At 35.3% G+C, this 20,129-nt stretch overlaps 1 protein-coding gene across 1 annotated transcript in view; it reads left to right on the forward strand.

Annotated features, from left to right (window-relative positions):
* Window positions 1-16,500, forward strand: part of SUCNR1 (succinate receptor 1) — a 34,665-nt gene extending 18,165 nt beyond the window's left edge. The window contains exons 2-3 of the mRNA XM_031679009.2: window positions 8,253-8,453; window positions 14,464-16,500. Coding sequence (XP_031534869.1) covers window positions 8,337-8,453; window positions 14,464-15,453 — 1,107 coding nt within the window. The 5' untranslated portion in view covers window positions 8,253-8,336 and the 3' untranslated portion in view covers window positions 15,454-16,500. The remainder of the gene's footprint in view (window positions 1-8,252; window positions 8,454-14,463) is intronic.
* Window positions 16,501-20,129: the final 3,629 nt, after the last annotated feature.

The raw sequence follows: 20,129 nt of genomic DNA on the forward strand, positions 1-20,129 counted from the left end.
ACGATATGGAAATATAAGAACATATGCATTAACAATGTGATTTATTCCTGTTATTTTAAAGAAACTATTATTAATTTATAATATTTCATTTAAATTCCTGTGTTGAGAGCCTTCTGCTTCTGGGAAAATGGAACAGTCATAGTTTTTTCTGTTCTTTCTGTCAACTGCAACTGAGAACATAAGAAGATTCTGAAAGAGAGAGAGAAGAAGGCAGATCAGCTAGAGATTTTGGTACCCAGGAAATGACAGTGGTAACTTCCCTTGGTTGTTTTTTATTTGTTAATTTGTTGTTGTTGTCTGCCTCATGTATACCAGGCTTGTAGATAAAGAAGCACAACCTAGAAATGGCAACAGGCACAGACAGAAAAAAGAGCCCCAATAAAAGCCTATTCTCTCTAGCTAAGAAGGGAGAGGGACCGTCTAGCAAGATAGAAACCTTTAAAAACATTCCAGTTAAACCAAATACCAAACACCAGTGGGGGAAAAAATTGGCCCACTCCCACCCATGCCAGCAAAGTCTGACTGAGCAGCCTGGACTTCTACTCAGTCTGTGAAAGCACCTCAAACTCTCCTAGAAGGAGCCCGGACTTATCCCCACTGGGCAGCATCAAGGCACTTCCCCTCCCGCTACTCCCTGCTGGGGTGGTGGCAGAGGAGGCCCAGTGGGCAGTGTTCACATTCCTTGCTTTAGTGCCCTGACTCAGGTGGGAACTCTTTTCTCAGTTCATATTAACTTTTTCTCTGCACATATAATTTTCTCCTGCTGCCTCGTTCATGCCACAAAATCGCATCCTTGGTCTTTGCCTTTTATTTTTCGGTTTAATAGTACATGTTACATTACTGACTTTCCGCCTAGAAAACATTATTTTATTTTTTAATTTCCCTAAAATTAAAAATAATAAAATTTTACCTATAAATTTATGTTTGTCTGGCAGAATGCTTATAAATAAATTTTTAAAATTATGACTGGCAAATATTTTCAATTTTGTAAAGGCATTGTATGCAAACTAAAATTATCAAAATCATATCAATTCTAGCAAAATCTTCCCATCTGTGTAAATAAAACTCGACAGTTATAAGGTTAATGGAGGCAGCAGATTGTCTTAATTAAAATAAATATGCAACAGACCTGGTAAGATATAAGCCAGATTTAATGAATTTTGCTAATTTTTACTATCAGCAGTGAATTTATTGATTGCTATTAGTGAAGTACTTGTTCTTCCCCATTAATTCTTGTTCTTTGATCTTGACATGCATGCATCTGTGCTTCCAAACATTCCCCAAGTCAGCACCATTCTTTAATATCCTGGGTTCTAAGAGGATTTTCTCCCCATTTCTATGGTTTTGTTTCCTTCATTTTCTTCTTGAGTTCACAAGTCGTGGGACTGTGTGATAGAATTTTTTTCATGCATTCCCTCCCCCTGCAGACTATCTGAGAGGCTGGGTTTTCATTTCTCTAGTGAATAATATTTGGAAACTTCTGTCCTCTTTTTCTGTATACAAAATTCTCTCTGCTATTTAAAAGGAGGCTTGAGTAGTAGCCAAAGGTGGACAAGGCCCTTGCATTAGTCACAGATCTACATGTTAACAAAAATTAATTGTGAAAATTTCAAGCACTCTATGTTGGATTCTAAATTAATCAGCACACCAATACTCTGATTACTTTAAGTTGAAACTGATACCCTGTGAGTCTTGAATAGGATTATAAAGTTTATACAAAGAATAATCACTGAAACATTAATTCACTTATTATTTAGAAGCTGACATTTTGCAAAGAGTATTTGAAACAGTTTATAATAATTTTTAGATAATAGTAAAACCGCTGATGCCAGAGTAAACAAATCTAGCTAATGTATTAACTGTAGTCAAACTCACAACCAGGAATTTTCTAGAAGCCTGGGACAATAAGGAAACATGAAATGGCAGAAAAGATTGGGGGAAAAAAATTCTCAATTGGTACTACACTTTTAAGAGGAAGTTATCATAGGGTAGAACCAGGTAATTTTTATTTAAATAAGAGCTACTATATTCAAGACAGCATGAGTGGTATCTTTAATTGATAGGGGCTTCCTGGAGCACTCTGTTACAAAATATTCTGAGGTTAAGTTTGAGCACAGCAGAAACAACAGCATGATTAATGTCTACCATGGACTCAAGCAGGAAGGCAGGTGGCCCTTGTTATTTGCCATCCGTAACTCCACTCATCAATTTGCTTCATTTTTTTTTGTGAAAATCAAGGCTTAGATAATGCTGTAAATTTTTCAAGGTTGCATTTTAAATATTTGACTTTGCAACTCAACAAAAGAGGAGATTACAGAAAATCTAGATATTTAACAGTGTAATAGAAATTCTATCTTCTAAGGATTCAAACAATAACAGCATTATATTGTAGACTATCTTCATGTGGGATGAGACTGTGTTGAAAATTTTAAGCAGATTTGAGTGCAGAAAAGTCACAAGTGCCTTGAGGTTAGGTTTTATACCTTCTTTATCCTTATATTTCCCATATTGTCCTGCTAAGTTATGAGGATAGCCTAGAACTTAGGAGAAAAGAGAGAGATCAGATACTGGTTTGTGGAGAGATTTTCTAATCTACTTTTTCTCCTCTCACAATGCTTGGTATTTAACATTCAAGAATCTAGTGTCATTGAAACATTTGTTTTTATTTTCCCTGTACTCTAATCTCTGCTACAAATTAGCATTTCACCATTTCCAGTTCTTAATAGATATACATGGAGGTCATTAAAAGATGTATAGTGAAGGAGGAAAGAATGGTAGAAAACAGGGAATGGGCATTTTTATTCAAAAGGTTTGCTTGGAGTTTGGCAGTTAAGGCCCTTTCAGTGGTAAAACAAATTGATGCAGCTGGTGCATTTAATTGTGGTCACAGTGTAAACACAGAATTTTGTTTAGAGCGAAGGTTCTTTTGGCATAAGCTTTTGTATTTTGCGGTCCTTTGGCAGTGAGAAATTCCTGGCTGACTCAGGTTTGTCATGTCCCTCCCCTGAACATAGAGGTATTACGAAGGGTCAAACAGCTGGATCCTCTTTCTCAAGCTTGCTGTTATTTTTGTTTCTTTCTTTTTTGTTAATCAAAATAGATAACGTTAGGCTTCAGTCTAGGGATGGATCAAAGAGTGGTTTTTCTCCTCTTCCAACAGGAAACAGTATGTATATATGGCTCTCTGGGAGGGCTCCCTAGTACTCTCTCCTCCCCAGTGTTCAGCCTGGCATCTCCACTGCATGCAGAACATCCCCCATTGCTCCCAAAGTCAGCCTTTCCTGTCCATGTGTATCCTTCCTAACCACCCAGAGCCTGATGTCCTTGTGCTTAGGATGGGGGAGCTCTAAGCAATAATTTCTAAGCATTTCTCCAGATCTGACAGCCCATGCTAGGCATTTTGATCAGCAATTCTTTTAAATAATACAAGTGATGTTGGGTTTTAAAGTTAGGTTAACATGAGAAAAATACTACTTACAGACACATAAATAATATGTATTTGTGTTGGGTTGGGGTATATTTTGAAAGGCAGTATTTGAAATATTTTGTTAACTTTTTACATTATTTAATTGTGATTGTCAAGACTGCTACAGTCTAAAAATTCTTCATTATACTATATTTCAATATTGCCCTAATGGTGAAGTCAAATTTTATTAGTCTTGCAGTGTAATAAATCAGCATGAAACATACTGAAAAAACTAATAATTGCATCAATAATTTTACAGTTGAAGATAGTAATACAAGGGAATCACATCACTATATGTTTTATTAGTGAGGACAGGTAATTTTTAAAATTTAAATTCATAACAATCACAGAGCACTTAGCTCTCTTAATGAACATATTTCTCATACTCCAGGGAATTTTGAAAATCTCTCAATTCAATTACAAATGTTCAATGAAAGTTAGACTGATTTCTTGTTCTTTGTTCCAAGGGTAAATAATATATTAGAACAAGCAAGGGGTGCAAGATGGGGAATGGTTAATTAGTATGCAGTTGATAGTGCTTATATGTACATCAAAACAATGAACTAGCTGTTTTTTGTTTTGTTTTGTTTTCATAAATAATACAAAATATTCCAAGAATCAAAGAAATTTGTACAAAACACAATAAATGTGATTGGAAAGACAGTAGTTGGATAGCCAGTTGACAAATGAATAAGCTATTTCAATATTTCAGGCACTCTCCTTTTTTAATCAAAAAGGCTATAGCTTGTATAGTTACGAATGAAAATTGTCTCTATAATTTCACACAAATGTCTGAATTTCACATCAGGAAAACAAGACATTATTTTTGTAGGGAAACACTAATGATTAACATTTATCATGTATTATTAAAAAATCATTTTGCTGTTAGAATTTGAGTATAAACTGAAAAATAAAAGGTGAATATGCTGTGTTTCTAGACTATTACTAGTTCAAAGAACTTAGAATCTTTTCAGCTGTAGCCAGGTATTTTTTAACAAGTAACACATTTTAAGTCAGCAGAGAACAATTCTCTTGAGTTATGCTGAGAAATAATAAACATGGCACATTTTATTCAATAGGATAAGAAACAAAGAAGCAGCGATGTACAAATTTGCTTTATTAATGTGACTCTTACATGACAAGGGTTTTTATATCAAGAGGAAACATTGCTTTGCCTCAGCTGGAATGCCCGTCTTAGATAAACTACTTTTCATGGTAAAGTAAATTTGGTCAATAGATGTTTTGTTTGAATTTTAGAATCTGGAAGAATTTAGAGAGTATCTATACATACCCTCTAGAATATTTTCTCTTTTGCTGTTCTCTTAATTTCTTTTTTCCTGTTTAAACCCATTCTTTGAATAGAGAAATAACCAGATAGCCTTGGGTAAGTCCACCCAGCCCAGCAACACCAAAATATCTTTCTCAGTAATCTTATTCATTTCATTCATTTCTCTTTGGAGTCATATTGTTGTTATTATTATTATTACCCTTAAGGGTTTGGGAGAAATTGAATTGAATTAATTGTCCTCCTCTTTCCCTGCTTGTGATTCTTTGATGATCAGTGTGACCCTTAGACAAGCTTGTTTTCCACTTAGATTTGTTCGTGCTGTTGAAAGAAATGTTTCTTGTAAACCTGCGTACAGCTGTTGCTAGCAGAACCTTCCCATAAACACTTTATTTATTTTAAATGTGTCTAGTTGTCTAATTTCTTACCTAAAATGATCTGTTCTATTTAGTTGGTGGATTTAAGTACTTAAATTTGATAACCAGTAAATCTGATAACCAGTAATTAAACTTCGTGTTCATTTTAAACGTATTTTTATAGATTAAAAGACATGAAATTGCCATACATAAATAAAATAAAAATTATCCAGTATCAGTCATTTTATGTTTTGACCTAATATTTTCTTCTTTACCATGAGAGGGACAGAATAACAGTCAAAAGCTTGAGTTCAGGATTCAAACAGACATGACTTCGAATGATAGCCCAGTCATTTACTAGCTGTGTGATTGCAGATAATTATTTAATCTTCGTTTGGCCTTACTTTCTTCATCTCAAAATTAGGGATAGTAATAATGTGCACTGCATTAAATTCTTGTGAATATTAAAGGAATTAATGCACCCAGAGTGGTGTTATAGAGTGCTTAAAAGTGTTAAAGTTATTATTAACATTGAATTTAATTAATATTTTTATTTAACTGTCTTCCTCATTTTTTTTTTTCCTCTTCAATTTCCTGACTAGTTCTCCTGGTTTATAAGAACTGCTCTTGCATTCCTAGCCCATTGCATTTTCACATATTATCTCATTTGATACTAGGAACATTATGAGGTTTATGGGGTAGAAATTATTATCCCCCTTTACAAGGAAGCCAAGTTTTGTTATCTTTTCATGAACATGCAAAGCCACATGAGAATTTTCACGAAGCTGCCTTTTATAAGGTCATTTCCAAATGGATATTCCTGGGGAGCAAATATTCTAACATTGATGGCATTGTGTTGGCATGACCATTGTGAATAAGTCTTCTCATTTATTATAAACTTCTATAATAGTCAGCATTTATTTACCTATTAAGTGGTGAAGCCAAGGTCTGAAAGGAGGCAGTTTGCCTCCAGGACCTATGCTCTTAACCAGCACACTGTATTACTTCTTAGTAAATTATACTGCAAACTTTACTGCCTTTCAGTTTCATTTCTCCACAACCAGTAGATTTCAACATGTCACATTGTTTCTAAAACAAAACTAAACTAAACAAGACCAAAATTAAAAAAAAAAAACCCAAAACACTGCCCTATTGAAATTTTATGTGCTGAATAGAAATCATTTCCTAGGAGATCTGTACTCCCACAGGCAAGACTGCTCCAGTCTAGTGCAAAATAAAATTGCAGGGCTCCATGTTAAAAAGTTAAAAATTCCGATTAGAATGTGACAGTAGTGCATTAAGTCCAGTGGTCCTTTAGAGCATGGACCTTGTGTGACTAAAAGGTAGGACACCCATGACAGGGGCCTTGGCCCTGTGTATCTGTGCTTCTGCAGACCTCAGTAAAGCCTCACTATATGAATGGAACAGAAGCACTGGAGACCTCTCACTGAGTCTGTCTCAGGAACACTTTGATTTCTCCATTGAGAGCATCCTAAGGCAGTGGGACCTTTGGTGAAGTAAGACTCGGGAGGGAAGCAAGGCTACCAGGTCCGATTACTGGTTCTGTGAGAAAGGAGAAGTATAGACCACTTTTCATCTTAACAGTCCAGAGTGAGATGGTGGTCAGGATGTGGGGAGAAGAAAGAGGAAGCTCTGGGGAACTCCCACCACCCCACAAAGAGGGAATCACCCTTGTCTTTCATCATAATGGTGGCAGAAACCTGTGAAATATATCCGTGCACCTTGGTTGTTTGGAAAGAGTCTGTGTTAATTTATGTTTAACATAGCACTGGTCATTCAAATGCTTTGTTTTTTTGCCATTTCAAAATTGTAGACAAAAATGATGTTTTTAGTCTTCCTTCTGAAAGTAGAACAGAGTTAAATTTCTGAAAAGTAGCTCACATTAATTTTTAGACTTTGATTCAATCTGTGGTATACATCAAAAGTATTGTCATTCAATCTTGGAAACAATCACGAATCAGAGCAGGTGTTTGCAGAATCAAAATATATAGGTTTAAACTCAGGTCCCTCTCCTTACTAATTCTGTGACCTTGGGAAAGTTAATTAACCTCTCTGAGCCTCAATTTTTTTAATCTGTAAAGTGAGAGAAGTTTTGAAATAGTAACCTCAGAAGATCTTTATAAGTATTCAATATGTAAAGGTGCTTAGTGCAATACCTGGCATACCACAAGAACTCAACAAATTATACAGATATTATTTCATATAAATATGTATGCATTCCATTTACAAGTACATTTGTATTTCATGCATGTATATATTTTTAAGTATAGAATATATGTATGTAAGTGCATACATGTATATATTTATAAAATACATTTTTTAAGTTTCTGAGTTTTGGGTTCTCATGTATTGGAGAAAGAGAAATGCTTGGCTAAAGGGGCTGGCTATAATGGTTTCTTTTTGGGCTTCTGCCTGTCATTGCCAACTGAACATTCAACTTTTATGGCATTCAAATTAAATTACTACTTCCTGCACAATTAGGGACTTTCTCAGCATCATCCCTGTGCTTCAAATCAAGCAGACTGAGTGTTTACTTGAATATAAAACTAACATAATCCTCAGGAAGAAAAACAGATGTTTCCTGTCTGAAATGGTGTTACTGTGCTTCCAGGTGCTATGCAGATCGTCGATTTGGATGTATAAATTGCCTTCTATTGAGGTTTTCTTAGACACCACCTTTCTCCCTAATCCCTAGCCACCTGATGTATTTTTTATGTTTCTGGATTTTTATGTCACTGAAAATAAAATGGAAAATATCTGAAGCTCTAGTATCCCTTTTGATAGTACACTGACAGAGCATGCATCCAGATTTGCCTCCAAAATTTCAGTTTTATAGTTCCCTCAAATTTATTGGTAACAGCTGTTTAGTTATTACATGTTTGATACAGAATTCATCAAAATTTGTGAATTTAAAAAATGAAGAAAACGCAGAAGCAACTGTAAACTCAACATAAACAGTGCTTACCTTTTCTTATTATTTAAATATGCAAATAAACATGAAAATGAGTGCTTCCCTGTTGTTTTGCTAATGAATGGAATAATTTCAACAGTAGTCTTTTAAAAATCTATTTGTTAAATGTGTTTTCCATGAATGAGTAATTTGTTTTGTGTCTTGACTTCTCAGGAAGTTCCCTTACTTGGACATCTTGACTTTGAGGTTTGACCGAATAAATTTCTCCTGGACTTTTGAATTATTCATCTTGGCTGCATGATATGCAAATTAGACTGCACTAAGTATAGCCAGCAGCACAGCACTGGGTCAGAAGCTGCATCAAGTTGCTGGCAAAGAATTTCTTTCAAGGGATCGGGGCCTTCCAACAGAATGGTAAGCTGTAATGCAACTCATGTTGCCCAGGTATATAAAGTAAGGTCAGACCTTCCGTTGGGGATTTCTTTTAAAAGTGGCCTGTGAGCAGTTAAGATTTTAAGTAATGTTTAAATGAACTATCTGAACTGTCATTTATAAGTACATGTAGAACAGCAAAAGAAACTAAAAGGAAGTCATAACTGTTTACATTTACTTCTTACAAAATTAGATTAGATGTCTTGTTTTAATTGTCAGATACTAAATTAATTTTATTAGAAGAGGTTTATTATATTTGCCAATGTCTTGGTAACTTATAAAAAGAGTAATTGGATTTACTTAAATAAATATAACTACTTATGGAAAGTAGTTTAAAGTTCCTAAAATTCCTAGTTTGTGTAAAACAAACTATCATATATATAGTATTTGCATGTTAAGAAAATAATGTGTTAGAGGAAATTTTAAGGCATTCTAAAAATGAAATTTAGGATTTATGTTTGTAAAAACTACATTATTCAAGAATATAGTTCACCAAGGAAAACTGGAAAATTGCAGAAACTCTTCCTATTTTACTTGCCAGAACTTTTAATAATTGGTGAGGTATTTTTAAAGAAACTCATAAATATACAATTTGATACCATATTATCACTTTGTAGTGCTTTGATTTCTGGTGTAATTTCTGGAATATGTAAAAACTATAAAAAATGAAGTCATTAATATTAAGATTATATCTTTTCAGTGTAAATATTTTTATTCCAATTGTTTATTAATGAAAAAGTAAGTTGTTTAAAAATACTCATATTACTATGTAAATTTGCCTTAAAGGAGTAGTTAAGAATTAAAATTTCATAAATGTTCTTTGTTTAATTGTGATGATTATAAGAAAAAAACAGTTAAAGAGCTAATAAACTCTCAGATATATTTTAAATTTAAGTTTCAAAAATGCATTTTTAAAAGAATGAATACAATTATAGTGAAACATTCCCAAATTAAAAATTAGAACTACTGATCTGCTTTTGTGAGTAAATTGGATATTATTTGTAGCTTAATATCTCTAACAAGTTTAGGTATGCTTTTAGAATATAATTAACGATTTCACTTTAATTGCCAGTATCTAAGGAAGAAAACTCATTAAAAATAATTCATCCAAACCAGCTGATCTATTTGTCACAGTTTCTATTTCCTCAAAATTAAAAATATAACCACTAGAAAGCAGAAGAGAGAATATTTATTTATTTATAACTTCCCTCATGAAAAATTGGGAATTTTGCTTAAAGGATTAGTTTACTTCATCAATTTGTAGAATTGTGATGGCCACACTAATAACACTCTTAGCTACAAACATCATCCAACTTGGAATCTCAGAACTGTGGGTCCTGATGAGGTTAAGTTGGCCTGTGAATATTAGACAGCCTAACTTTATGCTTTATAAATAATATTAAATATCAGGAGTGGTTGGTGACAGTTTTGATTTCTTTTTTTTTTTTTTTGCCTATCTGCCTTTTCTGAGTGAGTGTTATATAATACATGTATTTTTAAAAGTTATTCTTTGAAAAAAGAATGAAGCAACTACTCTGAGAAGTAGGACAATGGTTAGTCTTTTACTTTCCTTATTCCACTTCCAGTAATCTTCGTCCCTACCACTTTCCTTATCTCCAAACCCAGTGGATGACTCAAAAGCAGAGGAATTCTCCATGGCATCAGTATGGCCCTTAACTTGCCTGAGTGGTAGCTATTGGTAATCTGGCTTCTAGTTATACAGGTGTCTTCATGGATATATTTTCTTTCCGTGGCAGTCAGACCTTTCTGTTACACATATCTACTGACAAAATTCAGTGCATTTCAGAACTGACTAGGCAGAAAGATAAGAATTATGATTAGAAAAAGAAATTCAAAAACGAAACAAGTTTCTTGTCGTAAAGAAACTTCCTATTGTCTTAATATTCATTTGAGTGTGTGCATCAGCATTTTGAGTATTCCCAAGATAGTAAAAGTTGCCTAGGACTGAGCCTTGAGGAACTCCAATATTTACAGCTTGGGTGGAGAAGAATTAGACTGTAAAAGAGTCCAGAAAGAAATGAAGGAGGACAGCAAGGAGATTGCCATGTCATAGAAGGCAAGGAAGAGAGAACTTCCAGAAGTTGTGGAATGTGAAGTAGTTGGGAATAGAGTAAAAAATGATATTGAAAATTACCATTAATCCAAAAAATAAAGCCAATTATTATTTTTTAAAAGACCATTAACATTTTGCTGTATTTATAGGAATTTTTAATATTATGCATGCTGATTTGGAGGAAATATATAGAAAGTCCAGGCAAACCAAAAGGAGAAAGGACAATAAAAATTATCTGGAATCTCTTCACTAGGGCTAAAACTATTAATATTTTGGTACATACATGTCCTAGATTTTCTGAGGTTTATTATAAATTCCTCAAGTTTTTAGTTAACTTTAATTTTTTAAGTTGATCCTAGAAGATATATATTAAAATGTACCTTTTACAAATGTATGTCTAAATCACAGGTATCACTACTACAATTGCCAATTTCGAATATTAGTCATACTATAAGTAGTGTCAGGTTTTATAGTGACATAGAACAAGGTGCTTAATTTAGTGGACTTCCCACTTATCTGACCTTAAAGGAGATATTTATAAAGAAGTTTTGTAGACTGTCAAGTGTTTATATTCCCCCCTCCACTGAGCAAGCATTTACAGACCATCTACTTATCCAGTAGTCACTATACCAGGTGAGGAAGATAAACTATGAGTAAGATGAAATTGTGAGAAAAGCTAAGAAACTAAGTGTGTGATGGTAGGGGGTGCTAATTAGACTGAGGGGTGGTCAGAGATCTTATCTTGGGAAACCCACACTTAAACTGAGGTCTGAAAGAAGTATGGATATAAGACAGAATATGTGATCATAGGGGGAAAAGATTAATGAGAAAATTCAACAAACTGAACACTAAGAAAGTTCTCTGTGCATTCCAAGAACAGGAAGAAAGATGAGAAGGAGGGGGATGATATTAGGCAAGGCTGAAGTGGAGTACAGGAGCCAGACCATGCAGGCCTTGAAGTCTCACTAAAAAATTTTGGACTTTACTCTTTAGTCAGTGAAAAATCTTTGAAATGTTTTGGTTGAGGACAGTAATATGATTGGAATTTTGAATGTAGTTCTTTAAGATTGTTTAGTATCACATCAAAAAGATTGAAAGGGGACCAGAGAAGATGTGAGGAGACAATAGGAGGATACAATAGAGTCTGAAATAAAGATGATGGTGGCCTGGACTAGAATGGTGATGAAGGAATTGGAGCACTAGTGATGGATTTGAGAAATATCCTGACATTATAGTCACCAAGACATGGTTAGTTTGTTATTGAAAGTAAGCTACAGATGACTTCAAGGGTGTTGCTCAGATTTCTGAGGTGAACACCTGGGTAAAGGGTGTGGCCATTTTACTGAGTTAGGTGGAGTTACAGCCGGACTGAGAAAGAAGCTGGAGAGCTTGTATAGGATTTCTGGAGGCAGAGGTGCCTACAGGAGCTCAATTAGTGGCCATTAGTATAAACAACTGGAACTTAAAAGACAGGTTTGGGCTGGGATGTGAATCTGGGAGATTGATATGTGGATGACTATTAAAGATAGCAAGTGGATGAGATTATCCAGACAAAGCCTAGATAAAGAAGGAGTTCAATAGTGATCCTTGAGGGACTCAACATTTAACAATTAAGCCAAGAAGGCTTAGGTCACAAAAAAGCCCAGAAAGAACAACCAGGGGGAAAGAAAGAAAACTAGGAGATTGTTAAGTCACAGAAGGCTAAAGAAGAGAGTTCTTCCAGAAGTCTTGGTTTGAAAAACAGCTGAGAAATGAAGTAAGAAGATGACTGAAAAGTGACCATTGGATTGAGCAACACCAAGGCTATTTTGGTGGGGTGGTAGGTCAGAAGCCAAAATGGAGTAGGTTGAAGAGGGAGTGGAGGTCAGGATGTCAAAACAATTAGTGAAGATAGCTCTTTTTCAGATCAAGCTATGCCAAGGAGAGAAACATGTGAAACCAGGGAGAGAAGTTTATATATCATTTATGCCTTATTTTTAAGACTGAAAAGATGAGAGTGTTTAAATGCCAATGGAAAGGATGCAGTTGAGATGGAGAAGGCTGAAGAGACAGGAAAGAGACAAGATGGATAATGTGTAGGAATCTTGAGAAATTGGGACTGAGTTAGATCCAGAGTAAGCCCAGATGTTCTCTGTTTTCACAGGAAGGAAAGAGAGGACTATTACAGAGGCAGGAACTGGAGAGTGGACACCCAATGAATGGGCTCTGTCTCGGGATTCGCAGGCAAAACATTCTGCTCACGATGAGGGCCGAGTAGGTGGACGAGGTTTGAAGAAGAGGTATGATGTTGAGAAGTGATAAGTTGCTGGCATTGTGAGCGAGCAGTAGAATCAATCAGATAATCTCAAAGACAGAGTGAAACCAGTCTGCTTGGTTCTTCAGCAGCGTCCAATGTGTCTGCTGCCTGAGGAAGTTCCAATCCAGCTTCTTCTAGAGTTGGACTTAGCAGTAGGTTGCAATGAAAAGACTTGAGGAGAGTCTCTGAGGAATTTAGGATGTTTTAAAGTAAGTGATTCAAAATAACTTATCAAAATACAGCATTTATTATATCTAAAATTTCATGAATTATTTTCATAAGTAAAACACTTCCAAAATCGCAGCGATCTTCAACTGAAGTAAAACACTTGAACTTAACAAAAGTAGATAAAATTTCTCAAGGTGCCTATATTACAGTGAATTTTGCTCAGTTTTTGTATGCTTCCCAGAAGAGGCAGTTCAGATGCTTTTTTTTCTTATTTTGCTCTATTTACTAAAATATGAATCATTTGATTGCAACTAACATTCCAAAGCCTATTTGACAGGAAATTTTTAGAAAATTATATTTTCAGCCTTGCTTTTTCCTTACTAGAAATAAGTAGGATTTAATGCTTTAAAATGGCAATCCAAGACATTTTTAAGAGAGTCAGTTCTTTAAGTATCCTATCCAGCCACAATGTGGCCTCATTATAAGAGAGAAAGTGGTAGCTGAGCAAGACATTTGAGGTCTAAATGAATCAGATTGCTTATTTTCATGGCCCCCATTCAGAAGGTGCTATGATAGAGGTCTTTTACTAAATGTATGACCTTTCAAGGCTCAGTGACTTCGTGTGTAAAGGGAAAGTAATAGCAACCCCCATCTCCTTGAGTCACTGTGAGTATTAAATGAGATAATCCTTGGAAAGTGGTGAGCACAGTGCAAGGTACATTGTAAGCTTTCAATAAAGAGTGGCTATTGTGTTGTCATTTCTAATATTTTCAGCTTCGTATTTTAAGTTTTTAAAATCGTGTTTTAAAACTGGAGTTATATTTTCTAAACTTAATAAAATAATTAAAATCTTTTGTCAATATGGAAACAAAGCCAAAGCTATTCAAATTGCAAGCCTGGAGTTATAAAAATCCCAGGTTCCTCTTCTAGGTTATGGTTCAATTAAATTCAATTCAGCAAAATTTGTTAAACAACTGTGATATGCTAGGGACCACAGCTGATCCTGAAGATGCAAAAATGAATTCAACTCTACTCTTCACTTCACTGCAATTTCTTTTGGCCTCCTTGCTGTTTGTCAAGTCCTTTATGCATGTTTCCACCTCTGGGCCTTTGCACATGCTTTTCCTTAGGTCTGACACCCTTTATTGTTTCATAATATGCACTTATTTATTTGCTGATTTTCCCCAAAAGAGTATAGATTATTTGAGAAGAGGAACTTTGTTTTACCCATGGCTGTCATCCCCAGTGTCTAGCACATTGTTAGAAGGAACTCAATAAATATTTGTTAAAATAATGTATATGAATATGTATATATAGACACTCCTTACTAATGTAACCAACTCTCTGTAGTTCAACTGTTAAGTGTAATTTGATGATGATGATGATGTTGTGCACAGTTTTGTTTTTGGTCATAGTGTAGTAATTCATTCTTATACTTTCTCTCTCTTCTTTAGGCATGGAATGCAACTTGCAAAAACTGGGAGGCAGCAGAGACTGCCCTGCACAAGTACTACCTTCCCATTTTTTATGGGATTGAGTTCATAGTGGGAGTCTTTGGGAATACTGCTGTTGTTTTTGGCTACCTCTCCTGTCTGAAGAACTGGACCAGCAGTAACATCTATCTCTTTAACCTCTCAATCTCTGACTTGGCTTTCTTGTGTACCCTTCCCATGCTGATGAGATATTATGCCCTCGGAAAATGGACATATGGGTACGTGCTGTGCATAAGCAACCGATACATGCTTCATGCCAACCTCTACACCAGCATTCTTTTCCTCACTTTTATCAGCATTGATCGATACCTGCTCATGAAGTATCCTTTCCGGGAACACCTCCTGCAAAGAAAAGAGTCTGCAGTTATACTCTCTTTGGCCATTTGGGGTTTGGTAACCTTAGAGCTCATGCCCATGCTTCCTCTTTTAAATCCTGATACAGCTGAGAATGGCACCAACTGTATTGATTATGCAAGTTCCGGGGACCCCAAGTACAGCCTCATTTATGGCATGTGTCTAACCTTCTTAGGGTTTCTCATTCCTCTGTTTGTGATGTGCTTCTTTTATTTCAAGATTGCTCTTTTCCTAAAGCAGAGGAGCAGGCAGCTTGCTACTGCTTTGCCCCTTGAAAAGCCTCTCCACTTAGTCATCATGGCAGTTGTGATCTTCTCCGTGCTTTTTACTCCCTACCACATCATGCGGAACCTGAGGATTGCTTCATACCAGGGGATCTGGACGCAGTCCCTGTGCACTCAGGTCATCATCAACTCCTTGTACATCATGACTCGGCCTTTGGCCTTCCTGAACAGTGTCATCAACCCTGTCTTCTATTTCCTCATGGGAGATCACTTCAGGGAGATGTTGATGAACAAACTGAGGCACCACTTCAGGTTCCTTACTTTCTTTAGAAGATGGGCTCACGGACTAACGTTTTTGTTTAGGGAAAAGTGAGATGCTTGTGTAGCAGATCGTTTTACACAGGCATCTGTAAGCCAGTTAGAGTGTGATTTAACTCATAGATGTAAATCAGAGAAGGTCACAGACCTGACCCTGTTTTAAAGCCATGTTGTACCCAGGGAGTGTGAAGAGAAGAGGATGGGAAGTATTTACTGGTTTTTTGACCTGAAAGTTGAAAGGAGTTGTACTCTCACTGTCTAATGTTTGAGCACGTAAGTCCAAAATTCTAAGTGTTAGAAGACCTTCTCAATCAGTGCAAAAGGAATAGAAAATAGATAAAGCAGCAAGTTGTCTGCATTTAATTATTGGTATGATTGTCAAAAAAAATAGTTGGCAACATTCCATACATTATTTTTATTCATACAATCATATAGCTTTATGTGAGAACCAAATAACAGAAGATTAGACATATGCTATTAAATATTGTTGTTAGAAGTTGTGCTCTTGAGCAAATTTAGGGTAAACAGTAACAACGATGAACAGAAAGCAATATAACAAGTTCAAAGATGCTTATATGATACTTCTTTATATTGATCATAAATTGAGGTCAAGTTGTAATTTTAAGACCCTTTTTGTTGTATGGTTTTTCATGCAAAGAGTCATATTAAATAGAACCTAAAGAAAATGTTTAATGAAGAGAAAGACATGTTTGAGCTTGGCTCTCAGGGAACTTATGTGTAAGAGATCTTTTAAAAGTATGAGAGAGACATATGAAGGATAGCTACAAAAATTCCAAAGTTATCGAACACAAAGCACCTACCAGGAACCCAGAACAAGACAAAACGAAGGTGAATGCACTGTTTTTATGATGAGTGTGCCATCTGGCATTTTATGATCACAATTTGATTGTCAGTGCATGGGAACATATTAAGTTCATTAGTCTTGCTGCTCTTGATTAAATAGTAAAATTTAAAATATATTAATATCATAAAATCAGCAACTAAGAGAAATGAAGTGGTCATATCAAAATATATTGGGTTAATTATTCTATTTTCCCTTTTGGAGGGAAAATCACAGTTTTTCTACCCATACACACTTTTTTTTTTTTTTTTTGGTAAGCAGTGGGATGATTTACAAAAACAGCTTTATCTTGAGAGAGTGACTCACATCTAGAATGAGCCTTAATTTCATAGACCATTGAAGGAAATGTTCTAAACAAAATGCCCTTTATGAGTTTGCAGAGTATAAGGAACAGTTATGTGCATATCAGTATAGATTGTCCCAGAAGGGTTATCCATGCCACAGAACAAGTTTAAGGGAACAAAAAGAGTGCTGCATTAGTTTTTTTAAGTCAAAAAGTATCACATGATAATTCACTTATTACATGCAAAAAGTGTGTGCATGTCCACATGTCTGCTCTCCTTTCCTTGAGTCACTGGCTGTAATGTGAAGGAGAAAATGAACATGAGAGCGAAGGCATAAAATTCATTGTCCTTCCTGTTTTGAGGTACTCTAGTAACATTGTTTTCTGACATTCTAAAAACCCAAAATGTTCCCACTGAAATATTATAAGAACACGTTACTCACAGAGGATTTATTTTCTTACCTAACATTAGGCTTTAAGATTTTTTTTCATGCTTTATCTTTATTATCAATATTTTAAAAATTTCAATGTAATTTTATAATTGCCTGATAATAAGCTGAAAACAGAATCTGAATTTTTTCACCAGAAAAGTCCACAAAAACAGTCTTAGAAAAGAAGTACTTGGTCATTTCTGCAATTTAGCAACATATAATTTAATTGTAACTTGTATTTTATGCATTGGTTTCAATTTGTAAAGATGAAATTAGATTTGCCTCACCCTTATCCCAAGTTGAGGCAGGGGTAGACTCTTTCTAATAGTACAGTAAAATAGCTTATTAAACTATAAATGCTTACATGTATCTTTTAACCGAAATCTTATTTAAACTTATTTAAGTTTATAGCACGTTTCTTGATTTTTTTTTTCTCAAACCTGTCATGTGGAGACTTAATCCTTAATGGACTAAAGAGACCTTCACTACAATTACAAGCGCTATTCTGTTTGCTCTTTGTACTAGGTGGTTGTAAAAAATCGCAAACAATAAATAACGGAAATCTTTTCTGGATTGGTTTTCAAAGGAAATAATATTAGGTTTTTGTATATGTCTTTTATTGGTTCCCTAGTGTCTTCAGAATCAAGTCTAAACCTCTTGGTCCAGCATTTGGCAATCTGGACCCACCTATTCTTTATCAGTTCTCTCTTGCTGCTGTTGTCACAGATTATACCCTCCAGCCAAAGACAGCTATTTCATTTCATTCTATTCAGAAGTTTCTTCATTAGGTACACTGGGATGCTCACCCTTGTTTTATTATGCCTACGTATAAAAAAATCTAAGCATCTTTTAAGGTCCGTCTCATCTATCACTCCATCTTAAAGTCTTTCTTATAACACATCTCCCAAAATCTGGAAATAAATCCATCTATCTCTGGGGCTTCAGACTACTTTTGAGTATTTCTGACCTTCTATTCAGCAATCCAAGCAGGATGCCATGAATAAGAATCTGCAACAGAAGAGGAGAAGGAAACATGAGTATATTTATGAGCCTAAATGACAGACATTGCAGTGGCCTTTCAAAAATACCTACTTGGGCAGGATTTTAAACATGCTGAGTGGGTGGAACATAATCAAGAAAAAACATTATTCTCTGATTCTACTTGTGCACCCAAGTTGGTGGACCTGGAGAAAGGCTTGACATACAGATACAAATTTGCTATAGATAGATAAGTATATATACATGTATATTTAATACATGTAACAAAGTAAGGCTCATGACATCAATCATGCAATCACTGAGTTCCTAGATGACATTTTCTCATTAAACTTTGTCTATAGCAGGAGACTGATAAGACTTAAACCAAGCTGTGCCTTGGATTCTAAACACATTTAAAATAAAGATAAAAATCATATTATGTAAACAGGAAGAATCATGGAGCAACTTGCCACTTATATAAAAATATACTTATTTAACAACTATTTCCAGTGTTTACCAGAAATTTTGTGATTGGTTAAGCTAGGGATAGCAAATACTTCTTGCCTTCAATTAGCTCATGGTCCTATAGGGAAAACAGACATGTAAACAGATAGACATAAGTGCAGGGCAAAAATAGAGATGTGACCAAATTGCTAAAAGTGCATGGAATAATTCAGCCTTAGTAGGCTGGGGAATTATTTGGAGGTGACGCTAGTCCTGCTGAGGGCTGCCATTCTGGGGAGTCAGAGTACAGGGGGTCAGGGCAACAGAAGGGGGAGCTGAGCGGTAAAGGGATATGCCTGGAAGGTAGACATTTGCAGGCGAATCCAGTGAGGGATCAGTCTCTGGTAGTAGAGAAACCATACATGTATGCGATGCTGTTCAGCCTCCAATGCAGTGTCCATAGAACCATTCAAGAGTTTTCCCACTCCCCAAAAGGGTTATCTTGGGGAGGCTTAAACAAAGACAAAAAATAAAATTTACTGAACAGTTAAATCATTCCCGTGACATACTTCGTCCTGCTCTTGTTGTTTCACTCCTCGGCCAGCGCTGTCACTCTTACTCCAGCCACCTCTTTCTTAAATATTCATCTTCTCAGCTCCCTCTTCTTCTTCACGCCTTTCCTCCTAGAAAATTTCATTCTCATCCATTGATGTATGTCTTCTCTCTGAGCTTGAATTGATGTCTATGCTTCTTACACAGGGAAAGTTGATTTTATCTTCAAATCTCATTTCAAGATTTTATGGTTATCCTGTCAATAAAGAGACATATTTCAGAAATACTGGTATCATGTTAATTATGGCATCAAATAATTAAATCAGTGAGATAGAGTGTCACACTTTATCTGTTTATGGCAGTATTTCTCAAGATACATAAAAAGGGGCTTGAGATCAACATTACCTACAAATACCTCAAAATATTTTTTTCAGATTCCTGAAAAGTGTCATGCCCCTTTCTGAGGTGAAGGAATCACTTTGAATGTCTGTTCCTCTTCAAAAAACCCCCAGTGTGCAGCCTCCAAATTTTAATGCCAAAATATAGAAATATCTATCCCATTATCAATTGCAGCAAGCAATCTCATTTTGTCAGTATGGTTTCCTTTGTAGAGGTCACAGACAGAATATTCAGTATATAACACACTTAATTTTTTGATTTATCAGTCTAGGTGTAACAATCAGTAAAATTTATATTTCTTAAAAGTAGTTTCTAATCTTTTTACTAATTATTGTTTACAATTGCTTATGAAAAGGAAGATACTTGTTTTGGTCTTATAACTAACTAGTTAGCACTTTAGTGTTCATTACTGTATTTCTGAATCACATAATTCAAAACAGTTATTGGGAAGTCCCATGATTTAATTTAGACAGTGTTTAAGTGGTTTAAAATACTGTTGAATCAGTCTGACACAAATAAATAGATCAAATAAAATAAATAAAGACCATACTCAGTATCAAGGTTTACTAATATTTTCAAGGTTATGTGCAACCAGAGGGGATAGGCAAGTCAGGGAAAGCTCTGGAACATTGAGAGCATCTCCCCCAGTCCTTCCTTCTCCCAGTGGGCCATCCTCTGACCCAAAGGAATAGAAGAGGGATCTAAGAAAGTTTGCAGGGCACGTTGGCATTTAGATTGCCATAGATTGACATTGTATGTCCTAGATACAGCATATGTGACAT

The sequence above is a fragment of the Vicugna pacos genome, chromosome 1 (assembly GCF_048564905.1).
Source record: "Vicugna pacos chromosome 1, VicPac4, whole genome shotgun sequence".
Classification (NCBI taxonomy): domain Eukaryota; kingdom Metazoa; phylum Chordata; class Mammalia; order Artiodactyla; family Camelidae; genus Vicugna; species Vicugna pacos.